At 36.7% G+C, this 27746-nt stretch overlaps 2 protein-coding genes and 1 non-coding gene across 3 annotated transcripts in view; 2 read left to right on the top strand and 1 right to left on the bottom strand.

Moving 5' to 3' along the window:
* The window catches only part of Ctnna3 (catenin alpha 3), a 1402587-nt gene that overhangs the window by 441979 nt on the left and 932862 nt on the right, over window positions 1-27746 (top strand). The gene's annotated exons all lie outside the window — the stretch shown is intronic.
* Window positions 3667-27746, bottom strand: part of Lrrtm3 (leucine rich repeat transmembrane neuronal 3) — a 165460-nt gene continuing 141380 nt past the window's right edge. The window contains exon 3 of the mRNA XM_004657869.3: window positions 3667-4039. Coding sequence (XP_004657926.1) covers window positions 3821-4039 — 219 coding nt within the window. The 3' untranslated portion in view covers window positions 3667-3820. The remainder of the gene's footprint in view (window positions 4040-27746) is intronic.
* Window positions 19057-19163, top strand: LOC123455938. The gene has a single exon (XR_006634235.1). It is a non-coding gene; the product is annotated as a U6 spliceosomal RNA (small nuclear RNA).

The following is a 27746-nucleotide window of genomic DNA, read 5'->3' as shown; positions in this document are numbered from 1 at the left end:
GTCAGGAGCAGTCAAAATCAAGTACATTTTTGTACTCATAAATAGTGGTTTTATTTTAGAAAATTGTTTTTTGCAGAAAGATTTTGCTATTTCTAAGCATTTTATGAAATCAGATAGATCTGAGTTCAAATTGTGTTATGTCACTTATCTTGAGTGTTAAATTGGGTTTTGTTTCTTTCCAAAAATATACACTATATTAAAAGTCTTCATGATTTAGTGGGCTTTTTAGAACATTTGGGTGGGAACTGGGATAGAGACTTAACAAAAATAAATTGATCAGTAAAATATTTCCATGCTATCATAAACTTTTAGTGTGTGTGCCTCAGTTCAAATAAAGTCTATTTGATTTTTCTTAGAAGAATAGAAAATTGTTCTTTATTATGACAGGTTAAAAAATTCATGGTTCATAAAAGTCTTGCCAAAACAAAGAAAAGTTATAAAAATTTCCCAATCTACTCAGATATTAATTGAACATATTTTAAACAAGTATTCAACCTTGCATTGTTGATCGTTTTTAGTCACTACCCATATATCTTCATTTAGATAGATTTTGGTTCCTCTCATTGTGTCTCTTGATTTTATTTTTTGTCTGAATGCTAGGGTCTTTCTACATCACATCTTGGAAGTAACTGGTCTGCACACAATTCTAATGATATTATGTGTTAAGAAATTTGTGACTATTAATTTGAACAAAGTATTTTAGTGGGAGTCTACAGAGCAACATGCAGGAATAGTTCATTGGACTCAAATATTATACAGAAGGAACTGAGTTGAATTACAGATTCCCAAATGCCTATGTCAAACTTTTTTTTTTTTTTTGGTTTTAGTCTATGCATTATCTCTAAAAGTTCTCTGGCTCTGATGAGAGAGAGAGAAAGAATGCAAACTTTTAAAATAATGGAAAGATAGCCTCTGAATTTTGAGAATGGATCAACTGTATCAATAATTAGCTCTGTGTTCTTGGATGAATCCTAAACTTCTTTAGGATGAATGTAGATTCTTCATAGGGTTATTTATGAGATAATTTGTATGAGGTTTGTAAGCTTCATTGTAAGCCATTGTGGCACACTGCATAATATTACTACTTGCTATAGCTGCTGCTGTTACTGTAAACATGTTGGGGCCACTCCACTTTTTGTTTTTTATTCCAAAAGGTTTTTCACTTGTTTAAATAGATGAACAATAATCATGAAGAGGGACATGGGGGTGCAGACCATTTAAGAGAGGAAATTAAATGTTGAAGAATATATGTTAGAAAAAACACTGATACAAGCTAATATAAATTACACTTGTGTGATAAAGCCTTCTTGCACCATCTATTCTAGTAGGCTTTGTCACCAACACCCTCCCCTTAGTTCCTGCCCCTGACACAGTATAAAAAACAAGCAGATAACCGAGTCTCTTCTTTTTTTTTTTTCTTGTTAAAGATCCTTTTGGCTTAATTTCTTATATATCTCAAAATGATTCACTTTGGATAAACTTAAGATGTTGAAGAAAAAGTGATTCACATCAGAAAATCAAGGGCATATATGTACAAGACTCCATGGAGAATTAAATTATTGAAAATTCTTTTATCAATTAGAAAACATCTGGGAAAATGTTTTAAAGTGCTTATTTACACAAGTTAATCCTTTCTTCCAGATCTTTGCAAGAACAACTTCCAATGAAGAAGTGGCAATGACACTTTGGCTTACATAGTAAAATTTTTCTATTTGTTTTCAAACTCACAAAGAACAGGTTTATAATCCCATAGAAAGTTTTTTCCAAGTCAAATCTCCATGAAGGGGATTAAAACTATTCAGAATAATAAATTGCTAAGAAATTAGAAATTGGAAAAATAAAGATTAAAATTGAATTTTAAATGATAAAAAATTAAATATCAAATAATTTATGCTGAATATGTTACAAAATCTGGGATGGTAAATATTTGCTAGAAGTGCTGCATTTGACATTTAGTTACATTAAGATTAAAATAGTTTGCTGCTTTTAATATTTTGCATCCTTTCTTTTCTTCTAAACAGAAATTTGTTTCACATTTTCTAAGTTCCCTCTTCCTGAAGTTGTTCTTAAGTTTTTTTTTAAATCATCCTGCATATAACTAGATATTTTTAGATATAATTTCATAGGAAGAGATAAAAAATTAAAATAGTTTTCACTAATCATTCTCTTCATTGTTTTTGATTTGTTTGACCCATGTTAGATTGTCAGTAGACGCTCAATCTATTTTTGATGTCATAAATATAATGACATCGTAAAGAAGCACTTCTTAATATAAGTTATTGAAACTTGCAGTTTTATAGTTCAGGATCTCAGAAATAAAAAGGAAAGTGTGATTACCATGTATACATCAACATTATTTTCAAATAATGGCCTGTCAAATAAACAAAGAACAAATTGATAATTTCTGCCTCTGAAATGTCCGGTTTTCTTAACTTGATTTGAATTCACTTTATAATACCATCATATAACTGATATATATCTGGGTTGGTGTCCAGTTACTATTAATTTTCAATCCCATTATGGATAGCAATATAAATATTTTGGACCATACTAAAGATACCTATAAATCTGTCTGAGTGATGTGTTTCATCCCTTACCACAAGGGATGAAAGAACTTCACATAATTTAGGTTCTTCCTCAGGAGGGAATTGATGTAGACACAATTTGAAAAATTTCATAATCTTCATTTCTGATATTTCCCAAATATAGTTTCACAGTTCAAATGAAAGCTTGTCTTAAGAACCAGGCACAGTTTGCACTGACTGACGGTTATTTTTAGGTAAACCACTTTGGGTTAATTAAGAGAAAAAAAAATTCCACAGTACAATTATTATGCAGTGTCCTCCCACCTCACCCTGAAAAATCATAATATATAACAAAAGTTTTTCTGTATCTCAGGTAGTCGCACCTTTTTAAGTGCATTGAAGACTGTTGCTGTGGTTACGGCCTTTGTTTCCAATGCTATTTGGTCCAGACTTCCTCCACCCTTAACAATGGTTACTCAAAAGAATGAAAGAATGAAAGAATGAGTCATTCATTCGGAAATATTTTGTTAAAATATCCCTCTTTATCATTACATTTCACTGCTTAGAAACCAGGCTGTAATTCAAGGCAACAGTTAGGTCTGAGAAGAACTGTTAAAATTTTTTGATTTTTTTTTTTTCAGTTGTAAGAAAAACTTGTCTATGTAGTTGAAGAACCTCTTACAAGTCTGAACAAATTAAATCCTTTTTGGTTAATGTATTATTTCTGGAACAAGTAGATAAAATTCTACGCAGTAAGCATGATAAAAATCGTGCATGGTACGCACAGCACAGAATTTTTGAGTCAAGGTTCCTGGGCACAAAAGCAGTAACAAAACAGTCCCTACAAAACTGAGTAACTCTGAATAACACAAGAAATAACTTTTTGTTAATTTAAAATTTTAGAAACTGAAATGTGTAAAGTGTGTAAAGTAAAATGTAATTAAATTATGGTACTGTACATACCAGTTGTTTCTAGAATTGAAACTTTACAATATGAAAAATACATTAGCTCTGTACAATTTTTACACATAGGTAGGATGAGTTTTGAAAAAAAAAACACCGTTTTTTTTTTTTTCAGGGTCATACTCTGTTGAAGTCGAAAATACTGCACAACTTAGCTAATTACAAAGTGTAGACTTGAAACAATTCATGTCTTCTTTATTTTGAGAATCAACCTTGGGTTTTTGTTTATTTGAACAGGGGATTTTTTTTTTTTTTTAAAGAGTCACAATGAACAGATCTTCCTCAGTTTGTCCTTGAGGTTACAAAGTTTGGTAGCGTCCCGTGGCTACCGCTCAGCTCAGTGAGGCCAGCTGTGATTTATGGTCACTGATGCGGCCAGCTGTCGTGATTGTGCTCAGGTCCAGCTCGGTCTCTAGGTGTGTTTCCATTGTGTCTTCCTGTGCGCTCGAATCAAAGGGCTTATGAGAGAGAAGTTCATGATGGACCCCACAGTAGCTTATTGTGGGCTGGTCATATGCCAGAAAGGTAGACACGTTCATTGACAAAGGTATCTGGGGGAAAATGACAGGAGAAAACTCAGTTATAAAGACGTACAACGTTAGGTGTGTGTGGGGGGATTTGGAGACTGTGAGGGGCTGACCTGACTGACCTCTGTGGTTGTGTCTGTGGTTCTGGTGTCCTCACACTGTCCTGCTACAGTCCTCCTACCTTCTGAGATTCCCCCCAGTTCTGCAGTTTTACAGCTTAGGTGAAGAAATTGTAGAAATTGTTTAATTATTAAGTAGAACCTTCAGGTAAATAGCTTAAAACATTCTGAAAAATGATAAAAGTCTCCTTATTTAAAAAGCCAGGAAAATTGCTCTCCATAAGTAGAGTAAAATTGTGATCTTGGATAAAGGAGAGCATCATTTGGTTACTTATGGTACTCAGACATACTAGAACTGTGGTGCTATTCTTAAACTACCTCTCCTATTACTTTGACAGTTTCTTCTCAGGCAATCTGGAATAGGGTCTGGAATTTATATTTCTCACAAGTTCCCACATGATGCTGGTGCGGTTAATTCACACACCTCATTTTGAGAACCTTTTCGCAAGGAAAATTGTCTAGTCAAGCAATTGTGGCTATAATATCATAATATCTTAAACTCATTTCATAAGAAGATAGTTTAGTCTGTGTACTTAAAATTGAAAGTATAAAGGAACCCCAAGGAAAAAAAAACCCACTGCTTCTGTAATGGTCCAATGAGCGTCAAAGGATGCCTCTACTTTGAAGGATGCAGGTGGGGAAGGACGCAGGTGGGTAAGGTGGTTCTTTCCTAGTAAAAGAAAAGAAGGTCTAAAGAACGAGGATAAAAGCATCCATGATGATAGTGGGCAGAAGGAAACACACATGTAGAAACAGCAGGTAGTCTAGGATGTAGTCAGATGTCAAAATCTAGTAATTATTCCCACTTCTTCCTAAAGATAAAAAACTTGTTCTAAAGAGTGCATACGGGCTGAGGATATGGCTTAGCAGTTAAGATGCTTGCCTGAGAAGCCTAAGAACTTATGTTCAAATCTCCAGGTTCCACATAGCCAGATGCACAGTGATGCAAGTGTGCAATGTTGCACACGCACACAAGGGGCTGCACACATCTGGAGTTCGTTCATAGCAGCCTGAAGGTCCTGGCGTGCCCATTCTCTTTCTGACTCCCTGTCTCTCTAAAATAAAAATAATAAAATATAAAAAGTGCATAGCTTTGAGGTAACTTTAGCCCTGCTCTTAGTTCAGTATTTGCTATGGTTTCGATATCGTTTTGGGGGGGGGGGAACAGCATATGTGGAAATTCCTAAAAGGGTAGAACTAAACTGACTTTGATGTTTAGAGATGGGGTTTTATAAGAGGTTATTAGGGTTAAAGTTCTTAGAGTAGAGCCCACCAGAATTGAATCCTTGTGGATTTATAAGAGAAGGAAGAGGCACTGACACAAACACACACACACACAGTCCCTGACTTTATCTTGTGCTTCTCTGGGAATCTGTCAGCAGAAAGGCCATCACCACGTGAGATTCTGCAAACTTGTCCTCTAGAACCCTAGGCCAAAGCAAACCTCCTTTATTTGTAACTCACTCAGACTGCAGTATTTTGTTACTGGCTCAGAAAATGATGACTATCCTAATTATTAATTTATGTTGCCACATTTTCTTTTTCTTTTTTTTAAAAAATTTTTATTTATTTATTTGAGAGCGACAGACACAGAGAGAAATACAGATAAAGGGAGAGAGAGAGAGAATGGGCACGCCAGGGCTTCCAGTCTCTGCAAACGAACTCCAGACGCGTGCGCCCCCTTGTGCATCTGGCTAACGTGGGACCTGGGAACCAAGCCTTGAACCGGGGTCCTTAGGCATCACAGGCAAGCGCTTAACCGCTACACCATCTCTCCAGCCCTGTTGCCACATTTTCTTGAATAAAAACTTATGTCCTTTTCTTGTTAGGTGAATGGTTATAATATATTTCCATTTAAGCCCATCAGAATAAATGTTCCTGGTTTCAGCTGAGCACAAAGTGAAGGAAAACAAATTGTCTAGGCATTATTCTTATATTAGCTGCATCTTTACTCTTTTCCCCTCCTGTCCATGATTAGAACCCTCTGTTTCTTTCCTTACCCTTCTATCCATGTTTATTTCTCCTTCATTTTATTCTAAGTTATTAGGGGCTAAAGAGATGGTTCAGCAGTTAAGATAAGCGTGGTAATCTGAGTTCCATCACCAGTACCCATATTTAAAAACCAGGTGTGGGGCTGGAGAGATGGCTTAGCAGTTAAATGCTTGCCTGTGAAGCCTAAGGACCCGGTTTGAGGCTTGATTCCCCAGGACCCATGTTAGCCAGATGCACAAGGGGCGCACGTGTCTGGAGTTCATTTGCAGTGCCTGGAGGCCCTGGTGTGCCCATTCTCTCTCTCTCTCTGCCTCTTTCTCTGTCTGTTGCTCTCAAATAAATAAATAAAAATAAACCAAAAAAATTTAAAAATAAATAAATAAAATAAAAAGCCAAGTGTGGGCTGGAGAGATGGCTTAGATGCTAAAGATGCTTCCTTACAAACCCTGATTACTGAGTACCAACAGAAAGCTAGATGCACAAAGTGGCACATGAGTCTGGAGCTTGTTTGCATTGGCAAGATTCCCTATTGTGCCCATTTTTTATCTCTCTTTCATTGCAAACAATATATACATATATATATTTATATATTCATAAAATTTATATATATATATGTGCCAGGTTTGTTAATGCATGCAGTGTGATGGAGACAGGAGAACCTTGTGGGCTTGCTGGTCAACCACTCTGACCAAAAAACAGTAACTTCAGGTTCAGGAAGAGAGTCTGTCTCAAGAAAATAAAGAGGCAGGAATAGATGACACTTGACTTTCTGCTCTGGCCTCTGCACCTGTATGCATGGGACACACTCACATGCACACACATCCCCAAAGTTGGCTACTTATATAGATATTTAACATGTGTTTTTTTTCTCTACAATTGGAAAATTGGTTATTTCTGTGTCTTCTCCTTTAGTAAGACATTCACTTCTTTTGAGTTTGTTTATAATGTGCATATTTCAATATCAAGTGTTTATGTCTTAGAAATGAAAGTGTGATACAACTTATGACATTCTTGAGTAATATTTCCTATTCATTTGGATTTCTAAATTATGAAATGTCAAATTATCTGATATGTGAATAAAATATGCACCTTTAAAAGTGGTCAAGATAATTGCAAGGTCATAAAGAAAGTGGGCATGAGTCAAATAGGATACTTCCCCTTGAGACTAATAAGAAGGGTCATGTTATATTGATGAAATAGCTCTGATAGCTAAAATATACTATGATGTGAACATATTTGGACTGGACAGGTAGACTTAAGTTATGGGTGAGAACAAAACTAGAACTGTTCTTGGGTCCATGAGTTTTGTATTAGCTTCTGGGAAATCAGTATTCTGGCATGTGCTATGAGTGAGTGGTATGTCTGTAGAAATTTATGTGTGTTTGTATTTGTAAGGGAAATGTGTTATCTCCTATATGCTGAAGCATTCCTGACTCACTTGGAATTAACTCTACTGTGAATAATTTGTAATCGTCACAGTTAAATTTATGAAAAAATAATATGCCATGATACATTTATTTGGTGCATGTGTACACATACAGTTTCCTGCTTGATTTAATATCTAGAGGCTGCTGGTCTCCAGAGTACATGTTCTAACTTGAACCACATAAATTAAATGGTTAACTCTGATGATCTACTTAAAAATCCCACGTTTTTAAGAGAGCTTCCTAATGTCGAATTTTAAAATGCCTTACACACGGATATACTGGTTCCGGAAATTGGGATAGATCTTAGAAGCAGTATAGATATTTAACATTTTTTTTCTCTGCAACTGGAAGCACAACTTAGCTGATGACATTTCACCATCAGGAAAGTGACACAGCAAGATATACCAGTAAGTAGAACTTAATAGCTAAACATATGTGAGTACATCTGAGAAGAGTTTTCCAGATTGACTCAGAAGATACTGAAAATGTGAGAGTTAGCACGGGATATATGCACACATGAATGCATATTTACACACACACACACACACACACACACACACACACACATGTCTGCATACATATATATTTACACAAAGTATGCATATATATTATAATCTAATAGCCAGTCACTTATGATTTTAAAATCATTTAAATCAGATCTGAAAGCATATTTTGGGGACAGATTGGTTTTGGATAATTGTCTATATAATGTATATATATGTAGATATATGCATAAATATTACATTTGTTCACAAATTTTCCAAGTTGAGGTCAAGTAAATCTTTGATGAATTATAAACTTTTTGCCCTGGCAATATTATTTGAATAATAAGATCTTTGAAATATATTTTTTATTGACAACTTCTATACTTACAGACAACAAACCATGGTATTTCCTGCCCTCCCCCTACCCTCCCCCACTTTCTCCTTCATTGCTCTGCTCTCCTTGATATCCCCTCCCTCTGTCCATTAGTCTCTCTTTTAATTTTATTTTAGTCAAATTTTGTGTTTGTGCTTGACAATGTGTATGATCTAAAGTTTAGTAGATGGACCAAGTGCCTTAGGTGTAGAGTAAAGTGAATAAAGTCATTGCATGACTGGTTTCTTTGATCTGTGGAGTGGCAAATAACTTTAAGCATTTGTAAGTTACTTCTAGGGGAAATTAGCTGTATTTTTACTTAACTAAATTTAAGCAACATATTGAAATAGTAAATATTATATTTTCTCCTTTTTCTTTAAATGGGGTGTAATTATCTGAAGTATTATTACTCTTTGTCTTGGGCCAGATGTAGGATTTCCAATATACTTTATTCTGGGAAATTAACTTCCTTAGGCAAAGGAAGAGAAAGTGATAAAGATTGAGATAGAAATAGAGACATTTGTATCTATGAACACATGCATGAGTATCATGGAATTGCTTATAGAGTTCTTAATTTACTTAAGGAGATTTTATATTAAAAGTATATACTTTCAGATTACTTTATTCTTTTTCACTTTGATGCCTCTACTTTCATTACATAAACCTATTTTCTTGTCTAGTCTTGGGTTTTGCTAGGACCTAAGCCATGGTTTGGGGTTTGGTTTAGTCTTTTTAAGCATGAACGTATGGATGGGCTAGTAGTTTTATTTATAGTAAAAATTGAAGGCTCTTTGTTTCGATGTTATTTGAATAATATTAAGATGCTCTTGATTGAAAACACCTTCAATACTGGCTTGATTCTCAGCTTGAAAATTATCCCAACAGTTGTCATTTTATTTGCTAAGTGTTGAGGTAGTTGGTAGCATCTAAGTGCTGTACGCGGTGCAGTTCTGTCAGCAGAGATCACACTGCAGCTTGGGTCTCTGGATAAGGGTCAAAGTGTGTCTGCATACTACCTTTCACCCAAGCTTAATTTCTTCAGAATCCCCACCATAGTTTCTCTGCTCAGCCACCTGGATCAGCTGTGGGCATTTGTCCCGTGTATTGGTTGGCACTTGCTTGGACACATCTCTACCACCCCTCTTACTGTTATCAGGCACTGAGTAGTTATAGCATGCTAGGTCCCATGCTGAGCTTGGGTTATCTATTTTAAGCCTTCTAACATAGTCAGAAAGAAGATAAATATTATTATTCCCATTTTACAGTTGAGAAAACTAAGATTTAGTTTAAATAATGAAACCGAAATTACTGTCCAGATGAGCTGCAAAAGCGATTGTCTGACTTTTTAACCACTAAATTTTATTGCCCATTTATCATACTGTAACTCACACTGGCCTGGGCGCCTAGAAGAGTATAGTAGAAGTGCCTAATACTATTTAGATACTAATTAAACCACATTTATTTACAGAAGTGTGAATACTATGACTTCTTATGCTGCACCATAATTTTGTTTTACTGCTTTGCATATTGATAGGGTCTTCTCAAAACAGAAACATGATGTATCAGAGGTTCGCGTGTGGATAGATCAAGATAGCATAAAAAACAAAAGCTTCTGCTTCTTGCTAAACTAATATTGACCTACAAATTATAGGGAGAAGTGTTCACTCAAGTACAGGAATCAAAAAATACACACACACACACGATTGTTCACGTTCAAGTGGAGGTTAGGGGGCTTCAAAGTTAAAATTCTGTGTTGACTTGGAAATGGTAGATATTAATCCAAGAAGATTCTGTTAACTTTATTCTTAACAAAATGTACAAAAATTAGACATTTCAATAAATCAGTAACTTGTTTTGTTTCATATTAAACCATACGTGTCTTAATAATTTCTTTTTGTATACCAACACCTTACTAAAGTGTTGGGGGACAGCAGACCTAGGTAGTTGGAGAATAAAAATGAGTAAGGCACAAGTTCTGCTTTCTGGCAAAATCATAGGCCATTGATCAAGAATGACCAGCACTTCAAGACAATTGATGAGGTGGAGTGGACATAGGGACATACAATATATATACAGAGTGCTCTGATTGGCTGATTGTACTGACAATAATATTCATCATTTAATGTGGAAAATGAAGTAGCCAACTGTTTTGTTTTCTGAAATGGACGTTATGTCCAGATTTATTACAAGTCAATATTGCTGTGAAGTGATTCAATGTTTACTTTGCCACAGAGATAGTCCATTTTACTTTGAAAGAGATATATCTGTTTAAAGGAGAGTGTTTCTCCTGAACACTTTTAGCATTCTAATGGTTAATTGGTAGAGAGAACAGAAACCTAATTATGTTTTCAATTGTTAAGCTTTAAGTATCTCAGCTTTAAAATGCTTTAAAGTATTTAAAAATTTTTTAGATAGAATCTTGGGCTTAGTACTCAATTTTGATATTTTCTTAACACCTAAGTTAGTTAGCACCTAAAGTCTCAGTTGCTATTTTGAGCTTATAAGTATAGGATAATAAATTTCTCCAAGTGTCGGTAGTTTGAGAGCTATATGAAGGAAAACATTATTTTCAAGAGCATATTCATTCTTCTAATGTATTTTCTGTGAAAGGTACATTATAGTGAACTTCTGCAGAGTGAAATAATAAAGCAAAAAAAAAAATAAATTAAGATTTTCATTTGAAGGGTCACAGTTCTCCTAGGAACAAAATACAGAGTAACAAATATCACAGGTTTAGTAGCTATATGAATGTCTTTACGAATCTGTCCCTCAGTAGTGTCCTTGCTCCTTCTAAGTAATGGTGAGAGTCTAACAAGATGAAGATTAAAGGCTCTTTATCTTCACGATTAAAAAATGACTGAAATATTTATGTGATGTGGTCTAGTTTGTGCCTTACCAAAACACATTATTTCCATTTCTATTTCACCTTTGCAACAAGAAATAAATAGGTATTAGCTGTGTGCATTGTTTTCATAAATTTACACGCTACTGTCTGAAAAACAAAACATTCATTCATTCATTCATTCATTCATTCATTCTCTCCTTGAAATGAAGGTGTGCTGAATGTCTTCTCAGGGCCTGGTGGTATACTGGGTACAGGGAACGTGTCAAGCGTTTCTCAAGGCTTTGGCATGGAACCTGTGTCATACTAACACACTCTCCTACCAGCTGCCAATTCTGTTTTTTTTTTTTAAGTTTTGTTTAATTTTATTTATTTGAGAGCGACAGACAGAGAGATAAAGAGGGAGGGAGGGAGGAAGAGAGAGGGAGAAAGAGAGTGAGAGAGAAAGATAGAGAGAGAGAGAGAGAGAGAGAGAGAGGCCTTGCACATGGGGTTCCTTAGGCTTCTCAGGCAAGTGCTTAACCACTAAGCTATCTCTTCAGACCCCAGTTGCCCATTCTTGATCTTGGTCTCTTTTCTCTGAATTTTGTTTTTTTAGTTTTGGGTTTGCAAGTAGAGTCTCACTCTAGCCCAGGCTGTCTTGAAATTCAGTATGTAGTCTCAGGATGGCCTCAAACTCATGGTGATCTTCCTACCTTGCAAGTGCTGGGATTACAGGTGTGTGCCACCAGCCCAGGCCTCTTCTGTATTTCTTAAGGCATTTTCTCAGATCTATTTTTATGGTACATATAATTTTAAGTTGTGTTTCTGTCCATATTTATTTGTGCATATTTTATGATGTATTAGACCATAAACTTCTTGGATGCAAGAATCTTATTAAATATATTGCCTCATACTTTAAATGTCCTAGCAGGGCCCTTAAAATGAATAAATGAAGGAGGAGAATAAGAGGTATTCAACATAGGCTGGAAAGAAACAAGCAATGCCCAGGATAAGTGGGATTTATGGAAACAATATGATTGAAATGATATGTGAAAATATACTTATTTAAAAATTCAGGATAACATAAGTTCAGGTTAGAGGTAGCAGTCTAATATAAATTATCAAAAATCTCCACTATTGATGGACCACTGTATAATATTTGATATTCTACATTATTTTTATTTTATTTTATGTTATCTTTAAGTTTTTTAAAAATATATTTTATTTATTTGAGAGTAAGAAAGAGACAGAGAGAGAGACAATGGCACACCAGGGCCTTCAGCAATTGCAAATGAACTCCCGATGCATGTGCTACCTTGTGCAGTTGGCTTACATGGGACCTGGAGAATTGAACTAGGATTCTTTGGCTTTGCAGGCAAACACCTTAACTGCTAAGCCATCTGTCCAGCCCCTGTCTTTACGTTTTTAATTGCTTATTTTTACTGCCAAATGGACTTTATTTTTATATATTAATTTTATTTTTTATTTGTATTTAATTTTATATATTTATTTTATTATAAGAGATGTTAGGCATTTTAAACATAAAATTTGAAAAGGAATATTAAAAGTGACATAATCATTCAATTTGACGATGTTCCTTCTACACATTTCTGAATGCTATTTCTATTTTATCCTCCCATACTTTTCACATCTGCATTTTTCAAAGTCTTTAGTGCTTTCCAGAATACCTCATAATCCACAGGAGTCCTGTGCACCTGCCAAATTAGCTCTTCCAGTAATGGGCTCTGCCCTGAACCTTTATGTGTTAACCCCTGTTTTATTTTTGTAGCACCCGTGAACAGTGATGTTTCTTTCTCACTGAAGCAAAGCGAAATGCCCCAAACTGTGTTCATTTACATGCAAATCTTCTTGCACAGCCCGATGCCTGCTAAATTGGCACCGTTGCCAGGTAAAGAGATGAGACCCAGATTGAAACTGTGGCTCAAAGGCTCTGCTACTCTTGATCCTGTTTCAGAATCTGTCTTCTGCTGCTGTACAGTGATGTACAGTCGCTAATCAGCGTGAGAGCATTGTTCTCTTACTTATCTCACCCTCCTGGAAACGTGTAGTTATAGAAAAGTCTTTTCAGGGCCTGGCTTTATAATAGTGATTCAGTGGTTGATGTTCTCAGCTTTAGATTTGTACGCCTCTGAAACAATGAAAATTACAACTTACTTCTGAAACTGCAAAACAAACAGCTTCTTTAGAGGTTCTCATTTCTGTCTTGGGGCCTAGAAAGCAGGACTTCAGGATTCTCTGAGTCCTTTCTGCTAAACATGCTGCATGTATGATACTGTTCTGACATGTCTGAGGTAATCCAAACATGATATGGGAACACCTGAGGTCCCAGCTCTGAGGAGGCTGAGACTTCAGCCTGGGAGCTGGGCGCACGAGAGTGGTCAAGCTCGTATCACCCAGTGTCTTAACCCATCCACTGGAAACCACACACACACACACACAAACAATCGCACCCCAAACAGAAACTTGGGTTTTCACATCATGTCATTAGTTCCTTGTTAACATCAAGTTTCTTTTTAAACTGTATTATGAAATTAGTTCAAATTTTGAATGTGGTTATCTCCCAACTAAATGAACCAATATTCTATAGCCATATGCCAATTTGCATAAAAATCCTGCATTTTTAAACATTAAAATACATTTCTGTTATGAAAATTCCTCAGATAAATTTTATTCTGTAGGGATGAGATCCTGCTATGAATTTCTTATGAATTTATATTTATAAATACTACTATTCATCTATCCATTCACCCACTCATCCATATTGACTACCCTAGGGAACTTGAATGAACAAAACCAATTCATTAATCTCACCTGCAAGCAAAACCCCATTTTTCCCAGGTGGGTGAAAGTATGTGTGGATTGCAAGGGGGAGGCTGGGAATGATCTGCCATTGCTCTGAGGCAGTATATTGATGGATCTTATGTGAGCTGTCCACTTTGGTCTTATTTATACCTTGCTGTTATTTTATTGATGTTAACATTATCTGTGTACCTACACTGCAAGCTGAATAGGGAATAAAGACTTCTGGGGCCTGTGCAGACGTGTGCATTAATTAAAGTTTAAAAATTTCTGTTAGGAGAAAGACTGGATCTTCTCACAAAGTTTATATCTAGTCTAGGGTGCAAAACTAAAAAGTTTGTGTCTATATATTATGTTTGTAATGAATATTGTGAAAGTTAATATATCATTAATCTTATTTATTACTTCAGATTTTTATGAGACACAAATATGAAAATATGAACATTTTTGCATGTTGTGTGTTTTTTTTGAGGTAGGGTCTTGCTTTAGCCCAGACTGACCTAGAACTCATATGTAGTCTCAGGCTGGTTTTGAACATAGCAGTTCTCCTACCTCTGTCTCTTGAGTGCTGGGATTAAAGGCATACATCACCATGTCCAACAAGGTATCATTTCTTAATCGGCCATCTCATTGTATTAGTAGTTTAATTATTTGACTTCAATTTGAGGCTCAAAGTAGGCATCAAATACAATTAAGAATAAAAATGATTTAGGACACATTTGGACTGTAAACTGAAGCCTGAGGATGCATAGTAATCTTTAATACCAGCAGGTTACCCTATACAGATGTTTTAACTCTTTCTGATATGGCTTGATGTTGTATGATTTATGTGGTACAACATAAAATAACATTATGAAAGATTTTAACTTGTGAGATTTTAATTATTTTTTTTGTTAGATTTTATAATTTATACTTCAAATAAATAATGTGAATGATATGAGGTCATCAGTAAACAGATAGATGAACCTTTGTATATAAGCAAATACTCTAGCTAGATTCTGTATCAGGTACATACTTCTCTGTGAAAAAGCTTAATCTTTTATAGAAGTTAATAATCCATTGTTTGTCATACTAATACCTCTGTAATTTCAATATCTATTATGAAATATAAAACTATCTATTATAAGAGTATCAAGACTGGAAAGGAAGTTGTAGTTATGCACCTTGTAAAAAATATATGATTAAGACAATCTAATGTAGGAATTAGGAAATTTAATAAAACCCAAATGATCAAAATGATCTTTTTGTGTCTCATGACTGAAGATGTCTCACATGAAGGAGTATAATTATACACAATTTTGTTTTTGTTTTTGTTTTTGTTTTTCAAGGTATGGTTTCACCCTAACCCAGGCTGACTTGGAATTCACTCTGTAGTCTCAGGGTGGCCTTGAACTCAAGGCAGTCCTCCTACCTCTGCCTCTCAAGTGCTGGGATTAAAGGTGTGTGCCACCATGCCCAGCTATTATACACAATTTTTAAATCTGTCTTGAAGTAGCTGGATCTCCACCTCAGATTTTAGTTTTAGGAGTTATTGTGTTCTGATAATTCTATGAGACACAAATATGCAACTTGATAATGGTTATGGGCCTCTTCTCATGAGAGCATCTTTGGTATTTTTCTCCTTTTACTCCTCCCATCTGTAAGTATTGGTGGAATTCCCACGCCAGACACAGAATTGTGCCAAACGTTTGATGATAACTGAGGAAACAATATGTGTGAGGATAGACTGCCTACTGTCTGAGATTCTGCCACTGCTCAGAACATTTGAATGCAAAGGAGAATTAAGGAAACTTGAGATCAGTGATCAGTGCAGTGAGTTCATGCTTTTTGTCCTTCACATTTTGTGCTTGTTTAGATGGAGACATGGGAGCCTCAAAACCAACCCCTCCCTAAACAATGCAGAAAAAATAATGCAATTCTTCCTTGAAGTGGCATTGTTGACCTTGAAAACTGATGATATTCTCAACTGAGTTGGCCATGGCCCAGTCTGTTCCTGAGAAAACTGAATTGATTTGTCTTATCTCATTTTTTAGTATTCTCTTTTTATGCTTTTTCAAATTTGCTTCAACTACTTACAAGTTAATAAAGTATTTGTAACTTATAAATAAATAAAACTTCCAAAAGCTTATTATGGGAACTGTTCCAAGTGCCTTATGGGGATGACTAATGTATTCTAAAAAAAACACCATTTCTTTATTTGAACGATTTCTTATTGTTTGACATAACATCTTTCTATGTAACCCTGGCTTACCAGGAACTTGCTACATGGCTCTAGCTCTCCTACAAATTACGATGTTTCTCCCCTGGCCTTTCCAAAGGTGGCATTATATTTTATGACTTTCTTAATTTTTCATTAGTGGACTTGAAATAGAAATAGAAATAGAAATAAGTGACAAGGTAGGGAGAAACTCACATAGTTGCTTAATAAATGTACTAGGTTTTTAGAGCTGAGTTGCTATGACTTTCTAGTATCTGAATAATTCTTAGCTCCTAAAGGGCAAGTTTTAAAATATAAATTAAGAAAACACACAAATTATAAAAAGGAACTTTTCACATGTAAACCAAATATTTTAATTCTAAGAACACTGTTGAAATGTGTTAGGTGATGCAAAGTAACTCATTGTAATGGGCTCTTTTTGTCCTTAGGGGTAGAAGTGGCAAGGAAAACCAGAAGTACAGTGTTCATGGCAAAAAAAAAAAAACTACATTTCCTAGCAGGATGTGGTGGTGCCTTTAATTCCAGCAGAGGTAGGAGGATCACCAAGAGTTTGAGGCCGGCCAGAGACTACATAGTGAATTCCAGGTCAGACTGAGCTACAGTGAGACCTCTGAAAACAAAACAAAACAAAATAAAACAAACAAAAGCCCACATTTCCTGTGTGGCAGGCAGTCTTATGAAAGAGCAGGGGAAACCTGTTGAAGTATTTCTGAACTATTCTATTGGTTGCTTCACCCTCAGTATGTTCAAGGACAAGGCAGCTCCATGTCTTGTATTTGTGTCAATGGCACTAAACCTGCATCTCTGTCCCTGTATTTCTACTTGAGAACATGAGCAACACAGTTTTTGAAGAAATAATCTCTCATAAATGAGATAGACCTGAGGGCATTTAGAAGGATTTAGAGCTTATGGAGTTAAATAACATAGAAGTCTTTAAGAGTAAAGCCAGATGCTTAATAGTCCCCTGACTACACTTGCCTTCCTGATCCACAGACAATCATCTACTTTATTATCAGAACACACAGGTAGCAACTGATAGAAGATAAAAACACAGAAGAAATGCTTGCCTGGCTCAACATCCCAGTTAACTCCTCCTTAGGAGTGTGAGATCTCACTGGTGTAATTTATGTGGGAAGTGTATGGTTTCTACTCACCAAAATCAGCTCTATTGCTTGGCTCATAATTTTATTCGCTCATCCTTCAAGCATGCCTCACCAGTCCCAGGAATGACATCTAACTTTAACAGTCATTGCAGACATGAGTACTGTTCTTATTGCTAGCCTGAAAGGCAGCCTCAGATAGATTGTGACAGACACTGTGGTCACTCAGACCTCATCCCAAACAGAGATCCAGAGGCTACAGAGAACTCAACACTAAATCAGATTTCTAACAAGCCTCAGGGAACACTGCTGAAGAAGGGATGGAAAGATTGTAAGAGCCTCAGGATGGGTGAGAATAGCCTGAGGTACAAAGTCCTTCCACCACCCACCCTCTCTCTGCCATATTCAGAGACTGAGGCCTTTAGGACCTCACAATGAATACCAATAACCCCATAGTCATTGGTCCCTCAGTAGAATGGGGCCTGTGGAGAGGGGATGTAAGAGCCCAACCTTTTTATTTAAAAAAATCAATCAATAAGTTAACACATTCTGGAATTCTCTGTTCAATCCTGACTTAGAATCGATACTTTGTAGTTTTTCATTCTTTGTTATGTGCATAGTATGTGTGGTGTGGTAAGGCATGTCTGGTGCATGTAGCTGTGCACTGATGCAGCGCTCAATGTGCTCGCCTGTGATGGCTGGAGGAGAGCTCCATCACTGACCTACCCACTTTTTGGTTCCAGAGTTTATAGTTCATGAGCCTCGGGCGATTCTCAGGTCTTCTTTTCTCCACAGGAGCAAAGGTTGCAGACATGTGTGGACACATTTATCCAGCTGTATATATGGATTCTAGAGATTTGAATTCTGGTGGTCTCAGGCCTCCTCAGGCCCTCTTCCTTACTCAGAAAGTACTCAACTACTGAGCCATCTCTCTAGCTCCCCACCTCCACCAAGTATATTATCCTTGGGAGGAAAAATCCCTTTTGAAAATGATGCATTTATGTTTCATTCATTCCTGTAGGGGCTTGTTCTCCTGTGGGCTAGCTGAGTTATTCATAAGGCTGGCATCTCCCTAAGAAGCCTGTGGAGTAATTGAGAATTTGGTAGGCAAGAAAGTGATTCTTAACTTCATAGTGCAGTAAATGCATTCCTAAAGACTGGGGCCTTGATTAGCGCCCTCTACCAAATCAGCTTGGGGGTTTAGGGGTTTTAAACCTATGCCATGAGTGATACTGACTAAGCCCTTTCTGCCTCGCCCATTAGCTCTCCTTCTGCTCAGTGCTGTGGTGGAATCACGATTTGTGCCATGGAAATCACTGAGGCCATAAATCCAGCACTTATGACTTCCATCCACTACTGAGGGAAAACAAAACAAAACAAAACAAAACAGCACAGATGGACTATAAGGGAGCAAGCAGTTGTTCAAGCTAACTAATATATTTGATAATTAATAAATGTAACAGGGAAATGGATAACAAATGCAGGCAATCTAATTTTTAACTAAAGTGCAGTATGAAAATTATCTTGTTTGTAATATTTAAAAATACTCTGCATCTCATTGAAAGGAAATCTTTTAGAAGTTGCGAAGGTTGACCTCATTTCAGCGTCATTGTGCTGGTGGTAAGGGAGTAACATATGCCACTGCTCCCTTCAGCCACTTTGGATCCAGTTAAGAATTTTTAAGTGCTCGCTTCGGCAGCACATACACTAAAATTGGAACGATACAGAGAAGATTAGCATGGTCACTTCGCAAGGATGACACTCAAATTTGTGAAGCATTTCCATATTTAAAAAAATGTTTTTACTTTTCTTACTTGAGAAAGAGAGACAGAGAGAGAAAGAGGCAGATAGAAAGAGGAAAAATGGGCATGCCAGGGCCTCCAGCCACTGCAGATGAACTCCAGATGTGTGCACCACCTTGTGCATATGGCTTACTTGGGTCCTGGAAATTGAACCTTGAACTGGGGTCCTTAGGCTTCACAGGCAAGTACTTAACTGATAAGCCATCTCTCCAATCCCAGTTTAAAATTTTCAATATTTTATTTATTTATTTGAGAGGGAGGGGGAGAGAAAGAGAGAGAGAGACAGAGTGAGACAATATGGGTATGCCAGGGCTTCCAGCAGCTGCCAACTGCAGGTGCATGCTTCACCCTGTGCATCTGGCTTATGTGTATCCTGGGGAATCCAACCTAGGTCCTTTGACTTTGTAGGCAAGTGCCTTAATTGCTAAGGTATTTCTCCAGCCCAGCTGAAAATTTTTAATCAAGGTAGGATAGCTTCCTTCTCTCTCAAACACAAGCTAATATCCAGGACCTGTGCTCCATTTTTGCGAATTCTGTAATTAAGCCTGAGTCTTGTTTCTAAGGATCCATAATTCTCCAAGTGGGACCCACACATATGAGTATACACAGTGAGGGAGCTCAGCCTTTATCAGGGGCATGCACCTGACTCAGAAGATTCTGTCAGATTTTCTATGTGAGGGTCAGGAGACGCCTCTGATGGGAGACAGCTGAGCTGAGCCGTTAAGGCGGATGGAGCAGGAAAGTGGAAGAGCATTCAGGTGTGGGCACAGGTGCATGAGATAGCTTGGCTTGTCCAGGGGACAAAAGTACTCAAAGCAATAGGAGCACAAAGGATGTACATATCTGGGGGAGAAATGACAGGTGTGCACACAGGCAAAGAGAACACAGCAAAATGGTAGGTGAGGCATAATGAGGACTAAGGTTAGGACCTAGCAATGTGGATGAAAAGAAAAGATCAGTGTCCATCAGTTACCAGATGCATGACCTTGGGTAACAACCTCTGAAGAGTCCCAATGGCTGTGTTTGTTAAATATATTCCGTAATATCTTACAGTTCTGTGGTTAGTTCTGGTGTTGATAAATGTGCATTTCCTGGAATTAACTTTCTCAATAAGTGAAAGAGATGATTACAGTATTATTACTGATTGAACCCCTCATCATGTCCTCTGTTCTTTTTCTGCATAGTTCACTGCCTGTCACTCCCATGTCACTGTTGAGTGTGTAGCTGAAATGAGTTCAGAGAATTAAGCAGTTTTTAAATGCTCTGCCAACAATCATTTCTCCAATAATTATTACTGTTGCCATATTAATCTATATTTGAGAGGCAATCAAATTGAGGTGCTCAAAAATTTATAAGCTCTGTCTGTCAGACCTGAAGGAAGGAGAAAGAAACATTTGGACATTATTATAATTATTGGCTTCTTAGAAGAAAGCAACACAATTCCACTGTCAAGTACTGAGCTAAATATAAGGAACTGAGGCCTGGAGAGTTGGCTTAGTGATTAAGGCGCTTGCCTGCAAAATCAAAGGACCCAGGTTTGATTCCCCAGAAACCATGTAAGCCAGATGCTCAAGGTGGCACACGTGTCTAGAGTTCATTTCCAGTGGCTGGAGGCCCTGACACATCCATTCTCTCCTTTTCTCCCTCTCTTTCTCCCTGCCTCTTTCTCACTGTCAAATAAATAAAAATAAAATATTTTAAAAGTTGCATCTTAAAAAAATAAAGATAAGAGACTTCCAATTCCAGTATGAGAAAATGATGAACTGTGGCTTTAGGCAAGTTACTTTACTACTTCTGTACACATCTGTGTGATGAAAAAGATAATGCTTTCTGAATAAATACAAATAAGAAGGCTTACCCATAAGAATGCTAAGTAATAAAATAATAATTTTCATCCCTGAAGAGATAAAACAAGCCTCATGTCAGCAGATGATATCCAGACACAACAAAATAGACTGAGTAGGAATTATATACCTTGGTCAGTTTTTTTTTTTTTTTTTTTTTTCCTGAGGTAGGGTCTCACTCTAGCACAGGCTGACCTGGAATTCACTATGTAGTCTCAAGGTTGCCTTGAAGTCACGGTGATCCTCCTACCTCTGCCTCCCAAGAGCTGGGATTAAAGGCATGCGCCACCATGCCCAGGTTAGTTCATGTTTTTGCTTTGACATCAGTTTCTCCAAATGTTTTCCTGACTTTCAGATTTTTATTCCATACTGCAAAAGTTTTATTTTAAATTATGAACAGTAAAATTGCTGCAAAATGTAGATTTTAACCTGCTGATACCTCTTTCCACCTCCATAGAGGTACTGTAAGATAAATGGAAAAACACAATTTCAAAAATGAATCTAGTAGAAATAGGCTATAACCCAGAACACAATTGACTACTCTATGTAAAATGGATCATTTTCTCTGTTGAGAGAGAGGGACATCCTTTAAAGAAATGCTAGCATTGGGGTTGGCCTTCATCCTGCTTTCCTTCTGTCACCTCTGCCCTGCTTCCCAGCATCTCATCAGGAAGCATGTTAAATTCTATCCACTGTATGAAGATTTGGGGGAAAGAAAATGAAACGCTTATGCAACTATCCTCGCCTGAACTCTAGCAGCTTTGTATTTTACTTCTGTCCCGATATTTCTTACATGTCACTGTGTTAGTGACTATCTTATGATAAGCTGTGTCTATTGCCTCGAGTATAACACAGGTTTTTGTGAGCAGTTACTTTGGTTTTCTGTGCCTTGCCAGGTTCTCTGGAGATATTTGTAGATTTTTTTCCCTTCTGGTCTTTTTTTCATTTATTTACTTATTTTGCTTTTTTGAGGTAGGGTTTTGCTATAGCCCAAGCTGACCTGGAATTCAACTGTGTAGTCTCAGGCCAGCCTTGAACTCATGGCAATCCTCCTATCTATGCCTCCTAAGTGCTATGATTAAAGGCGTGTGCCACCACAGGCAGCTCTCTTCTGATCTTTCTAAACCTAGTCATAAAAATTTCATCTAGATTTTTCAGATGGTAGATTTATGCCTTAACTTATTTCTGTTGCCTGTGCACCTGTGGCTTTGTTGGCAGTAGGCAGTGCCATGGGTACTGTATGTGCTTTTTTTTTTAATTCCTGGTTCTCTAAAGCAGAGTCTTTTATTCTTAGCTCATGGTCATAAATCAACCTTGCGTATATATCCCCATGCTAAAAATTATGGCCAGAAGAACATCCGCAAAACCAGACGGGAAATGCAAATCTTGTCTCTACAACTTATAAATATGGATTATGCCTTGTCCTTTCAGATATTATGACTTATCGGTGGCTTTAAATTCACAGTGAAGGTTCTAGTGGAAGTGTATTAAGATTATCTTAGAGATTGTATCAACATTTTAGGAAACTCTTAATGGAAGTCAAGTTATACCATGTCGTATGTCACCTAATCAAAGGAAGCACTCTGCTGTATTGCAGTGGTCTTTGCTCTCTCATAATGACATGTAAGCTGCTAGCATCACATTGGTTTTTTTTTTTTTTAGGATGGTGTTGATAGATCATGGAAAAAATTATAAATTACAATGATTCTGTTGACCCTGTTTTCTTAAGTAAAAGAAATAACATTTCTTGATTCTTTTCTCAGTCACTTCCCTTGCTGATCACTTCTTGTCTAATCTTAGAGATCAATGCTCATACATACAAATTTTGGGCAGTCATGCTTTAAAGCTGTTAAAATTGTCTGCTGGTCAGTTAGTGGACACTGTAGTGATAAAATCCTGCAAGTAAACATAAGTCTTTCTGGGATTTAGATTTGCACTTAGGTAAAAGTCATTCATGTTACATTTGAGGGTGTATATTGAGGTCAAGCTATGATCTAAGAATGATGTTTTAATCTGGAGGATGCCAGGATACCCTGATTAGTGGTTGTTAACAGTGAATGAAAGTTATTAAGCGGACCGAATTTTGGATAATTGGGATTGGCTTGGCTAAAGTATGATCCTTGTCTGTGATATCATTACTTAGTATATAACTGGACCACTAATTTGTCTTAAGACATTTTATTGTTTTTTAGAGGTTTTTAAAGGGTATGAATTCTATCATAAAATAATTGGGAGCCAATGAATGAATTGAAGTAGAAGAGTTATATGAACTCACTTTACAAAATACCCTTCTAGAGAGAAGGCAGAATTAAGAACAAGGCTTGTGTACAACACTGTTATGAGGGTATTGAAGATTTTGGAAGAGAGGCAGGATGTAATGGGAATGGGACAATTGCCATGGAAGTAGAGAGGATTTGGCAAGTTTCAGGACATTTGGGATAGACTGATAGAATCTAGCAAAAGGATTATGAATGGAGGAGACTGGGCAGAAAGACTCACTGGTACATGTTTAGATTTCTGAGTGTACAAATGCCCTGACTTTAAGGGAATTCTCTGAAAAAGGATACTCTGTAAGGGTAACAGGCTAGGGGTTACTTTGGCTATGAGTTTCAAGTCAGATAAAATAAAGATGAAGAGATTTTGGCACAGCCTAATGGAGCTATTAGGAAGGTATTTTGTTCAGTTCTGAAGGACAAATGAGAGGCTAGACTAGAAGATTTAGCATGACAGTGTGAGGGTGTGTCAACTGAATTTACTTCAGTGTAGTGTTTTCCTGAAGTTAAGCCAACCATTCGTGTGTAAACATTTTCCTAGTTTATACTGTAATTTGTTCAATTTCTCAAAACATACAAATATGATTCTCAGTACTGTATATGCTTACCTGGAATTTTATTTCATCCAAGATTATTTTATTTATCTTTGGTTTGAATGAAATATGATTATGAAATATAATATTTGTATTTATGGAATACCCTTAGATTTTGAAAGACATTGCTACCTCTTGAAATGACTTACTTTACAAAGAGAAGGGCTTTGAGTGAATCTTGGAAATGACTCTTGGCAATATGGTTATATGTTTGCCTTCCTGCCTGTGTTGTTGTGACTATGACTTGTGATACAGGTAGACTTTCCTCATCTCCTATGCCCTGACCAGCTAAGTGATCTTTATCAAGTCAACTCCTTTACTAGCCCTTCCTTACTCAAGTTTGGAAGACGAGAAATTGCCCTAATATGATATCTAAGATTCATTTTGGCCTTACGATCTGTGAAGAGTCAGCATTTATATTCTAGGGAAATAGTTAGGGCTATGAATGAGGGAGGGCCATTACTTTAAATGCTGGAAAAGCTTGAACTTTCTGGAAGGATTGAATTTTCTAAAATTATTCAGGATATAATAAAGGGGAGTTTGTAAGATCCTTCCCCTCTTTTTTCTACATATACTTAAAGACTTAAATTACTGCTAAAATTGTGAAATGGAGGTGAGTAACATTTCCAAAGGCAATAAGTAATGCTACATTTTACTGGCAAAGTCTATCATTCTTTTTTTTTTTTTAGAAAAAGAGATGGAAGTTTATATAAAAATGGAGAGTAGGAAATTGCATGTGCAGATGTAAAATACCATCTGTTCTTCTGGATCCGTTCTGTGCTCCACACCTTCAGTGAAGGAAATTGTTGATTGAAAGCTCAGATTTTGCTGGCTAGCGGTAAATGCTTCCTGTTACTTATCATGAATTTTAAAAGTAGATGGCTTTGAATGTGTGTTAATTTTTAAGGCCCATTTTTTTTAGGCTTCCTAACTCTTGTGTTTAGTGGTCCCACAATTCCATTCATACCCAATGCAATTAATAGTGTTGAGAAGTTACAAGGTGCCAGGCAACATATTGTGTGCTCTGCACTAGCTCAAACTTCACAATGTTTGTAAATAGCTTCCTTTCCCTCCTACTGGCAGGTTGGGCTCATCTAATTTCTTGGACTGGAGAGCATCACTGGATCTGGCTTTGAGGAATTATCAACCATTGGCAGAATCTTGTATAGCAGTCTCATGAAATTAGACACTTGCATCAACTTCACATGTCTTCTTTCCCATCTTAATCATGGCAAGTGTCCAACTTGTAACCAGGTTCACATCCCGTCTGCTCTAAGTTATCTTTCAGAAAGAACTTAAGGAGAACTTCCAGCTCTTTCAATGTAACACCTTTCCTATTCTTATCTCCAATTAGGGGATAAAATATTTGTTTAAAAATTAGACTTTGTTTTAAACCTATTTTCTGTCCTTACAGATCAAGTGAGCTCTGATTTGCTTTATCAGGTTAAGATTTGTGAGCAGTATATTTTTCTTTTTTTTTTTTTAATTTTTTTTTTGTTCATTTTTTATTTATTTATTTGAGAGCGACAGACATAGAGAGAAAGACAGATAGAGGGAGAGAGAGAGAATGGGCGCGCCAGGGCTTCCAGCCTCTGCAAACGAACTCCAGACGTGTGCGCCCCCTTGTGCATCTGGCTAACGTGGGACCTGGGGAACCGAGCCTCGAACCGGGGTCCTTAGGCTTCACAGGCAAGTGCTCAACCGCTAAGCCATCTCTCCAGCCCTATATTTTTCTTTTTAACATATCTAGTTAACATTTTAAATGGCAATTATTTGTGCAGAATATTCTAGGAGCAACATAAAACAACCATTTCTTAAAGTCTTTCTTCTCTAAGTCTTAGTAACTGCAAATGCATATAAATTTTCAGATGCAAACAGCTCTGAGAAAACACCCTCCACCCTACAGCATTGGAAGCTGGAAGTAGCCTCTTCAGGTGCCAAATGCATCTCTAGTGCCTGAAGAGAGAGAATAATTTATATTGACATTTTCTTAATGCGGAAGGGAGAGGTAGAGAGCTGCATATTTTCAGAATTAACTTGTTAAATACGGACCACCTTAATTAGTAGCTTGATTCTTTGAATGTATGCCTTTAACATATGTGAATATATAAGTCTTCTCATGCCTCTTTGTCTAAAAGCTTTAGTAACATTAAGAATGTTTTTGTGGTTTGATATACACATCTTTAGCTAGCATAAGAAAGAATCTTTATTTTCTGAGTATGTGTGAGGCAAGGAAACAGAACAGTCTTTGGCACCAGTATATGTCCTTTAACCCCTGAAATAGACTTCCCTCTGCCTCTTTCCAAAGTATGGATAACAGCTACCATTCTCAGCTAGCTCAATTAGGCCAATGCATGAACTCAGTGCTACTCCGTTGCTACTTTGGAGACTTTCCCTTGTTCCCTGGGCCAATGTTGGAGTCCAGCGGCTCTACTTCACATAATAGGGCATCTCTGCTGGAGAGACAGATTCTTGTTGCCTCTACCACAGCCTCCCTTTTGGTCTATTTAAAGTCTGACCACATTGCTGTAATGAGGTTGAATTCACCCCTTTTCTCTGCCTAAGGACGTCTTAGTATTATCAGGTGGCATCATGCAAAGGAAGCAAACACACACCCAGAACTCCTGCTGGTGGGAGATTCCCTGAGTGCCAGTTCTCAGCTAGTCGACCTGAAACTCTGGTGAGACATGGGCAGGGAAGGGGAAAACCGTTGCTGTAAAAATGCTTTCACTCCTCTGTTCTTGTTGTGATCTGCTCCTGAGGAGTGTGGGGGATGAGGGAAGTTTGACTTTATGTCTCAGTAGGCTGATATTTGCACACTCACACACAAAATAATTATCTATGCATTTAGAAGAGTACTCTTTTTAGATACACTTTTATGATGAGTTAAACATTTTTGCTTGGCTCTGTTTTGACCTTTGGGTGCATCTGAAGCAGGTGTGCAAAGGAATTTTCTGTACCTAAACAGAGAAACTATCATTAATTAATTTTTTTTAACATTGGTCAAAAGTTGCTTAAATAATCCAAGTTGACTCTGGTATGAAATGTGATTGAATTGTAGGAATGTATTTATTGAAGTAATATATGAGAAAAGGGGCCGTGAATAGAATAAACTCTTTTCATTATGTTTAACATTTTTCATGAGTTTTCTTTCTTATTTTGCAAACTTTCATTCCATTCATCTCTAAATTACATATGGTTGTTTCCTTGTTTTAGAATATGTTTTTTTTCTTTCATTTAGGATTTTAAAAAGAGCTCATCAAATAACCTTCTTTTCATGCATATTAATTTTTATGTGATTCTGTTTTTTCTTTTTTTGGGCTTAACCACAACTTATAGGATATGTGTTTGTATTTTCATATTAAGAGAGGGTATAAACAAATGGAATGATAAATATAGCTAGTGATTGGGATGGAATGGCAAATAATTTAATTATTAAAACTAAATTTAGGATTTATTGACTGGAAGACAAAAGGTTTAATGGAGATAACTTTTCAGGTAGAAAAAGAAACATAATAAATAAAATAAATGTCTTATTAAAGATTTCAAAATCAGGATGCTAAATTGAAAATTCAGATGAGTTAATTTTTATACAATACAAACAGTTTTAAAAATCTGTCAGCGGCCTGAGGTAACCTATGAAAATGGTTTGCTGTTCTCTTGACCCAGTAAACCTCACAAAATCAAGCAAATAATGGGTTCAAGTCTTTTTGGTCACTTTAAGAATGCCTGTGAAACTTCCCAGACCATCAAGGGTATGCATATCCAAAAAGCCACCACGTAACTGAAAGATATCACTTTAAAGAAGCAGTGTGCTCCTCCAGCATTACAGTGGTGGTGTTGGTAGGTGTGCCCAGGCTA

Source organism: Jaculus jaculus, chromosome 18, assembly GCF_020740685.1.
Source record: "Jaculus jaculus isolate mJacJac1 chromosome 18, mJacJac1.mat.Y.cur, whole genome shotgun sequence".
Lineage (NCBI taxonomy): Eukaryota > Metazoa > Chordata > Mammalia > Rodentia > Dipodidae > Jaculus > Jaculus jaculus.
This window is presented reverse-complemented; position numbering and strand designations above follow the sequence as displayed.